General features: G+C 42.6%; 2 protein-coding genes across 2 annotated transcripts in view; both read left to right on the forward strand.

Annotated features, from left to right (window-relative positions):
• The first annotated feature begins 2,559 nt into the window (after positions 1-2,559).
• On the forward strand, positions 2,560-4,683 carry LOC118430630 (forkhead box protein E4-like). Its single transcript, XM_035841613.1, has 3 exons — positions 2,560-3,164; positions 3,393-3,688; positions 3,980-4,683. Exons 1-3 carry the CDS (start codon positions 2,638-2,640, stop codon positions 4,363-4,365), a joined length of 1,209 nt encoding a protein of 402 aa, XP_035697506.1. The 5' UTR covers positions 2,560-2,637; the 3' UTR covers positions 4,366-4,683.
• A 3,727-nt stretch (positions 4,684-8,410) lies between these two features.
• Positions 8,411-9,079, forward strand: part of LOC118430633 (forkhead box protein E4-like) — a 49,340-nt gene continuing 48,671 nt past the window's right edge. The window contains exon 1 of the mRNA XM_035841616.1: positions 8,411-8,931. Within this exon, the coding sequence (XP_035697509.1) occupies positions 8,411-8,931 (521 nt within the window). The remainder of the gene's footprint in view (positions 8,932-9,079) is intronic.

Genomic DNA, 9,079 nt, shown 5'->3' on the forward strand with positions numbered 1-9,079 from the left:
CGAACCGATCGATGATGTAAAACATTTCTATGACAATATTTCCACCTGGATTGGTATGTAATAGAAGCAGTGGATACCGTGACAAAGTTTTTTTGCATTGCCTACTGATAAAGGATGTACATGATTTGCTAAGTAAGAGGAGTGGGTAAGAAATTATAACGTCTGCAGTGAGATCAGTTTGTAGTGTTCTGTACCCTTCCATACGTTTTGATGTAGCTTTATATTTGTGTGTAATGAAGTATTAGTATGTTCTGATTCCACTTTGTTCTCAATGTAGTCATTTGCATGTAGATCATTTCTAAAGGTAGTAGCTTGTAGAAATATGTGTCTCCAACTGATTGGAGGGTATTTTTCAGCATTTTTTGCACAAATCATCAATGTTGATGTCTTCACAAGTCCGTCCGTTGTGAACTTATTTTTGCCTTTCTGCAATTTTGGTTGTCAGGGCTGAGAGTATGAAGAAGATTGTGAATTGTTTCTGTATGTCACCTTGTGCACCAAATGGTTTTACTAACGGTTGGGAACCAATAAAGAGTGTATTTTGGTGTGGAAAATTCTCTTGTGCTTTGTGATTATTACTTGCTTCTTGTTAGTGTTGTATATATACTATTTTTTCAAATGCGGAAATACAGAATATAGCCAAGCAAAGCATCGGTCTGAGGAAGACCTAACCACAGTAAAGAAAAGAAAACTGAAGGGGTATGGGCAATGGAAAACTTATAGGAACAAAACAACCGAGAAAGTTGGAGTCAACTAGTTGCCGGACGTTCTCTGGTACTCAAACGGTCAAATACTAGTAGACTAAGGGATAGATGGGATGACCATGATATTCAGTTAGTATAATGGCCCTGTGTAACTTTTGAGTGGAGATTCCGTGAGATTCACTCTACGAAAATTCTTGTAAAGAGGACATGCAGAAACGTTTCTGCTAGTTTCGGGACACTGAAGAAGTCTATGTATGAATAAATGAATGATAGCCTTCATAAGTTTATTGTACATCCATTACTTCCCCTATCGGTATAAGCACTGGCATACACATACAAAAGTCGTAACAAATTACACATACTGTCAGAACTGATACTAATCTAAAACATGAGTTCAAATAGGTTGGTTCCACTTTCCTATTTTACTCCCGTTTGATCGCATCTAGTGATGTTAGAAATATAGAATGAAATGTAATTGTTGTACATATAGTTTGGTCAAATAAATGAAACGATTTTTCAGTACTAGACGTAAATTCAGAGAGAGGAAACTTTCTTATAATGATTAAAATAATGGTTTCTATAGTTACTGTGTAAGCTACAATCTACATTGGGCTGAATGAAAAAATACCCAGACGAGAGACATTTAAAACATAATAGGTGATAATGGGGACACAATACACATCATCATCATGTAGCAGAAAAGGCGGGCCGACTGTCGGATAATTACACGATTTCCTTTTATCCCAGGAAACGTCTAGAACAGTAGGGATGAAAGCTGCTTTGCATGATTGGTACATTCATGGACCTGATAGTAGCAGTACAGTCGCGCGACCCCCCAAATTCGATAGATATGTACGGTAAACTTTAAAAAAGTCATCTGTGACGTATTCAACCAATCGCATTAGACAGTAAACTCGGGGACAACACAGAACACATTCAACATACTATAGTATATCAAACTTGCCATGTAGAACAACATCTCATCACTGCTTTAAGTTAAAGTAAAGTAAACTAAAACTGGAATACTACATACACATTCAAGCAAAGAACATAGCTTTACAGAATCGATACGACTTCTATGGAACAAATACAAATTTTACGGAATGCATGCGCATACGACCCTTACGCGTAAGAAACACGTAAAATTCACGTTTCTTAGAGTGGATCGTTTGTAACGTTGTAGATTCCGTAAAATTCGTACAATGTATAAACTTTGAACTCAAAAGCCATAAATTTGCACACAAAATGATATAAAAGAAATCATCGCGTTTTTATTTCCAATCGGGGTTGAAAAGGGATTATCAATATCAGAGAGCGGTTACCCCTTAAAACAAAACTTTTCCTAAGATTGAGAAACGAATTTAGTCACTATAAAGGTAACCAAACAATGTATGAAATCAATCTGTTTGTGCTGATACAATTTTTTAAAAAGTTTTGTGATTAACCCTGAATTTGCACTTTTAGTATATTGTTTATAAATGATTATGTAGGATAATGTTCAACCAGCTTGGGAGATTTTTCGTTTGGTCTTAGTCCTTAGTCAGAAGTTAATCTTTTTTTGAGAGACAAAGTTAATTGTATCATTCTAGAAGCTTGAAGACTCTTGGAGGTTGGCGTCGGCTTTCTGAAAGAACAAAAGGACTGGTGATGATCAAAACAGATCAGTGGCAATTCCCTTTCGAACAATAACTACAACAACAAACCCTTTACCTGCCCGACCAAGCTGGAAAAGATGCGCTCCGATTGTTTACACGTTCATTTATTACCTGTATTGTTTGTTTCTATGTGTCGGCATGTCACAATAAGAACAATAGACGAAGGGAAGTCTTTGATGCACAGTTTAAAAACGCCACGCGCTAAATTCAAACCACAGTTCGCTACTGACTCTTGGCAACAACGCGAGCACGTTCTCTCTCTACGATTTACTATCAGCATGACTGGAGAAAGCTTCTCGGCACAGATGAGCGGATCACCGGACGACAACCTCCCCCTGCACCGCTACGACACCGAGGGCATGCCGCAGGACGACCCGCCTCAGACCGGCAGCTTCCCGCCTACAGACCACAGCGGGCTCGGCACCACGTCTCCCTCGGACAAGGCCCAGCCCGATACCGAGAAGAACACCGAGTCAGCCAGCGCCAACCGTCGGCGCAGGAAGCAGAGACCCGCCGGCAAGCCTCCCTATAGCTACGTGGCCCTCATCACCATGGCCATCGTCAACTCTCCCGAGCGGAAAACCACCTTGGCGGGCATCTACAAGTTCATCATGGACCACTTCCCCTACTACCGGGAGGCCGACAAGAAGTGGCAGAACTCCATCCGCCACAACCTGACGCTGAACGACTGTTTCGTCAAGCTGGCCCGCCATCCCAACCGTCCCGGCAAGGGCAGTCTGTGGGCGCTGGATCCCGGGGCAGAGGGCATGTTCGACAACGGATCCTACCTCAGGAGAAGGAGCAGGTTAGAAACATTTGTTTGAAATGTTATTCATTTGTCCTTTTTCAAGCGTTGTGATTTAGACGCTATCCTGTTTTTCTGCGTTTTTTGTTTGTTCTGTTTGGATTCAAGCCATAGAACGACCTTGGAACTTGTACATGTATTGTAAACAGTGTTATTCCTGGCGGGTGCATTATTTTGCTTTAATAGACAGTCATGCTAAATACAATGTTTGCTTGTTTGTTTGTCTAGATACAAGAGATCGCACCAGACCAACAACAACCTCCTTCCCGCCAGCTACCCGCCCCAGGTCCCCGTGCCGTCCTACCCACCGCCGCCCTACCCCAACATGGCCCCCGTCACCGGCACCACCCCGCTCTTCCTCTCCACGCCCTACCCACAGACGACCTCGGCCCAGCCCTCGGCGCACCTCGGCACGTCGTACCGAGGGTCTCCGTCCAGTACCGGCGTGATGTCGGCCAGTCCGGACAGCTCGTCCACAGACGGCAGCGTGAGCGGAGGGTCGTCACCGGGCGGACAGACGTTAGGTGAGAACACATACTCAAGTAATTAATTCTTACCCTGTAAATAATACTATTACTCTTCTTTATCTCAATGTCTGATCTGTGTTCTTTCTGATTTTAGCTGCCATATCTTATTATTTTCCCTATTAATAGTATTCAAACATGATGATCCTAGTCCCTACACAGTTGTCTCTGGGCGTATGTTGATTGCATCTGAAAAATGTATTCACTATGCTTAATTGCGCACGCTACAGTATTTTCTAAATATTTACTGACCAAATGTCTAAATGTATTTTTATCTTTCTCCATCTTCAGGATTGTCTCCGGTTGACAGCAAAGCCTTCCAGCAAGGACTCCTCGCCACTGCGCCACCTAGCGGCTACAACAGCAGACCCACCCCCTTCACCAGCACAGCGGCCGCCGTGACGTCATACTCTGCCACATCCAACGCCAACCCCGCCGCTCTCTACCAGAGGTCGACCCCGCAGACACAGCCGCTCGCCAACAACTCGTCCTACGGGCCGCCTCACAGCGTGTACCGACCGTCTCCCTACACAGCCGCCGGTGCCGGAAACAGCTACCCGCAGACGGGGATGTACAACGGCTACTCCGCGCCTCAGGGAAACAACGGCTACTATAACATGAACTCTTTGTCTCACTTCCAAGGTGGTAACATGGAGATGTACGCCAACTGTCTGTAAAACTACATTGCACTGTAAAATTCTGAAACATAGACTGAAGCTTGTGTCTGAGTAAACTATGGTGGCTAGGAGATACATAACTGTGTTAATCTCCCATTGCAGTGATTCTCATGATAAAGCATAATTTATGTAGTATTTATTTTGCAACGGTTGTTCTGCTTTTGTTAGCGATCCGTACCGCACGCCATTTGTAAATGTTCTGTAAAATATTATGTAAATGAGAGAATGTTATATAGATATTTGTCATTGAAAACGTTTTGCAACTTTGATGATGTTCATTACTGGACACACAATAAAGACATTGACGATGAATCCTTATGTCTGATATCCTTCTTGTATAAATGTAAATAAAAACTCTTGAACAACGAATTCTGACGTCTTGTTTGTGCTATTCCACTGATCACTTTTATATGAGAAACACCTTTCTCCAGGTGGCAAAGTCTATAAAGTCTAGTTTCAATGTATCCATACATATCGACTGGTATGTCACAATACATGTACCTATACTAGTATATATATAGGTAATACAGTTCGTCTAGGTTTGCAATGCCAATGACATCTCACTCAATACACTACTAGCTAACAAAACAGAGCGTGTGCTTACAACATTTAGAAATAGAACAAAAGAAACGGAAATACAGCGTTATGTGCATTAAATAAGTAATTAAGACTGGTTTATTGAGTAGCCACCTTAGAATACACAAAGCCTAGTATCAACCATGATTGTGCTTTTGTTTACAAAATTCTCTATACATCATATAAATTCCTAGCCTAGCCATTCGACGCCACATAAGTAGTTATTATCGGCCGAATACGACCACGCAACAGAAAGAGATGACAGAGTCCATGACGAGATATCAGCACCAAGGACAGGCCCACGTTGCTCCGTTTGGCACATACAGTTTTGTTTAACTTTTTCCGTTTCTTACACTTATGTGATAGGCAAGAGAAGCTTTATCGCGTGGTCTCTCTATAATTTAAGGAGGGCATCGTCAACGCATTTCAAAATTGAAACAAACAGGTGCAAAATATGTCTAATGTCTTCTTTTCCCAAACGTACGTGAGGAGGAAGGGTATAGATAAAGTCAGCCATATGACATGATAAACTATAAGTCGGTTAAATTGCCATTTCATTAGGTTGGTAGAATGTTTGAGAAGACAGTGAGATTACGAGAATTCCGCAAACCGGCTCCCCTGGCATCAAAGGTTATAGTGCACCAATGATAAAAACGATATTACACCGACATATCCTTTGGAAGTTAGATCAATTAGTAAAAACAGACAAAACAACAACTACGTTTGTTCAAAGCTTTCTTGTCTCACAAAATCGGATTGACATTTGGGCATAAGCTCCTGATAGTATACAAGACTCTACATAACATGCTACCAATACACATGTAAGAACTCTTTGTGACTTGCCGTGACAACTCAAACAAAAGTATCAGGCAATCCTCAACTCTCAAGCCGATTGTACCTCGAATAAGCAAGGAATATGTAAGAAGATTGCTGGCTGGCAGGTCCGGCTACCTAGAATGACATCCCGGAAACCGCACGTAGTGCCCCATGTTTGAGGACTTTCAGACATAAATTGGTGGTGAGCTTTGAGTTTGAATTAACAGCTTAGATTGGTTTTCGGACCGGACTACCACGGCAATTTTGAAATTTAAGTTATCATGATGTAGATTTATCATGATTGTGAAGTACTCAGTGTTTAGTGTTTACTTACCTTGTACTAATTAATTAATCTATTTATTTTTCCCGGGAACCCCCTCCCATCCCACTAGACCTTTGGGAAGAACAGCTAAGGCCGACAGGACTATCAAGGTTACTAGAAGGTTATTGGTTGATTGATTAATTGATTGATTGATTGATGTGCAGCCCTTCAGAAAGGGACACTCCGACACTTCTACAGATAAAGTGCAAAGAAACCCATTTGTGAAATGTCTGGAATAATTTATTTATCTTAAATGGTTGCATTCTTGGAAACAAAGCTATCTTGTTTCTAAACAAGAAATGTTGTTAAACAAAGCATATGACGTTCAAACCCCTTTGCCAGCCTTTTATGATTTCCCCATTTCCGCAATGACTTGAAATAAAAACAAAAAATTGACAATTTTGCGGTCATCTTCACCACTTATCTCGTGACGACCGAACGAGGTACTGCAGATTCGGTACACATTTCGGACTGGTAAAAATATGAAAGAAACCAAGAAATTCGGCTTCAAGCCGAGAAGCCCTTCCCCAAACGGGTCCATATGTCATCACATATACATAAACTAACTTGACCTAGTCACCATCTACACTTGCTACGCGCGCCCCATCTGTGAGTATGCTGTCCCGGTTTGGAACCCTGGACTTACTAAAAACCAGTCATCTCGCCTAGAGACCATTCAACGTCGTGCTTACCGCATTATCCTGGGCAACAACTACACTCACTACTCAGAAGCCCTCACTCAACTCGGACTACCCACCCTTGAATCCAGGAGGGAACAACTATGCAAGAAATTCGGACTGGAACATCTAAACTCGGCTTTCAGAGACTGGCTTCCCTCATCCCGGGGTGAAGCCAGTGGGTGACTCACGCGGACTAGCCACAAACTGAACTCTTATATACACACGAACTGAGCGCTACCGCAACAATCCGATACCTTACGTATACATTACCACTGTTTTGAATAAGGAATTGTGACAGTTAACACGAATATCTTGTTGTTGATTTTAATGTTGATATATTAGATCATATGATAGATTTTTAACGATTCCTTACCAATCTAAAGATTTTTATTCGCAATAATTGTCATGTTTTAATTTATTGTGATGTAAAGCCCTTGAAATGTTATACTTTTAACTTGTTTGTAAAGTCTGAAACAATTCAGCCTCGGCTGCTATTTCTGAACTATTTGTATGCAATAAACCAGTATTGATTGATAACTTTAACGGTGCACGCGGTAGTGCGCGACAAAAAGAAGTGACGAAAGGCTTCCGAGGGTCTATGTTTAAGTTCACGTTTGTCATTTTTTAAATGACATTAAACGCTAACATGGTTGAAAAGCGTAGGAAATGGTGTGTTTTGGGTGCAAATTGTGTTTGGCCCGACTCTAATTTCCATATATTCTTGCGCCTTCAATGTAAACAGGCACGTGACCTAGATTGACCTCTGAAGCGCTGCAATGCCGCGCGCCGTGGATGATTAAAAAACTGTAGTATGTACTAGAATTTTCTTTATAATTGGCTGAAATTCTCGTTAGGTTTTCCTCTTTCTGGCAGTGTCAGTCGTGTTTGCCGGAAAAATCTTCTTCATGTGTTTTTTCAATGCAAAAATGTCTGATTTTTTTGGTATTATTTTTATATGAAAATAATGTTTTGTCCCTCTAATTTTCTTTTTAATTAGAGAAGTTGAAGGACCGAAACTCATTTGGTCTCGTAGCTGAAGGAATATCCTCTCATCCTATGTACAGTTATTTTGCTGCAGGATAATTCCCTGGTAGAGCTGGTCGCTAGACTTTAGGGCGTGCCGCCTCCAATTGAAACCCGGAATAAACTGGGATGTGTCCCCTTAAAAGTTAAAGCATTCTAGAAAGACAAATTGACACAAAAGGATATATTTCTATAACCTGGACAAAAACCCCAATGGAAGCACCGCCTGTGTTCAAATTTACATCGACATTCTAGTATTTGACGTAAGGCCACGTTGATTTGATTGTATGGATGACATTATCTTAGAACCCCCAAACTGATATGAGCTAATAAACAAAAGGTTGGCCGCATGTGAATAGAATCCAGACAGGTGAATCACTTCCGACAATAACTACAACAACAAACCCTTTACCTGCCCGACCAAGCTGTAAAAGATGCGATCCGATTGTTTACACGTTCACTTATTACATGTATTGTTTGTTTCTTTATGTCGGCATGTCACAATAAGAACAATAGAGGGAGGGGTGTCTTTGATGCGCACTTTAAAAACGCCACGCGCTAAATTCAAACCACAGTTCGCTACTGACTCTTGCCAACAACACGAGCACGTTCTCTCTCTACGATCAGCATGACTGGAGAAAGCTTCTCGGCACAGATGAGCGGATCGCCGGACGACAACCTGCCCCTGCACCGCTACGACACCAAGGACAACCCGACTCAGACCGGCAGCTTCCCGCCTGCAGAACACAGCGGCCGCGGGCTCAGCACCACGTCTCCCTCTGACAAGGCCCAGCCCGACACCGAGAAGAACACCGAGGCAGCCAGCGCCAACCGTCGGCGCAGGAAGCAGAGACCCGCCGGCAAGCCTCCCTACAGCTACGTGGCCCTCATCACCATGGCCATCGTCAACTCTCCCGAGCGGAAAACCACCTTGGCGGGCATCTACAAGTTCATCATGGACCACTTCCCCTACTACCGAGAGGCCGACAAGAAGTGGCAGAACTCCATCCGCCACAACCTGACGCTGAACGACTGTTTCGTCAAGCTGGCCCGCCATCCCAACCGTCCCGGCAAGGGCAGTCTTTGGGCGCTGGATCCCGGGGCAGAGGGCATGTTCGACAACGGCTCCTACCTCAGGAGAAGGAGCAGGTTAGAAACATTTCTCATCTTGTTATTTGCAATTGTTTGCTTTTATAAAGCTCCTTGGTTTATCCTTGAAAAACTATGTCTGCCATAGCGTTGTGATGTAGAAAACTACCCTGCGCTTCTGCGTCTGTGTTTTTGTTGCATGTGTGCT

The sequence above is a fragment of the Branchiostoma floridae genome, chromosome 14, assembly GCF_000003815.2.
Source record: "Branchiostoma floridae strain S238N-H82 chromosome 14, Bfl_VNyyK, whole genome shotgun sequence".
NCBI lineage: Eukaryota > Metazoa > Chordata > Leptocardii > Amphioxiformes > Branchiostomatidae > Branchiostoma > Branchiostoma floridae.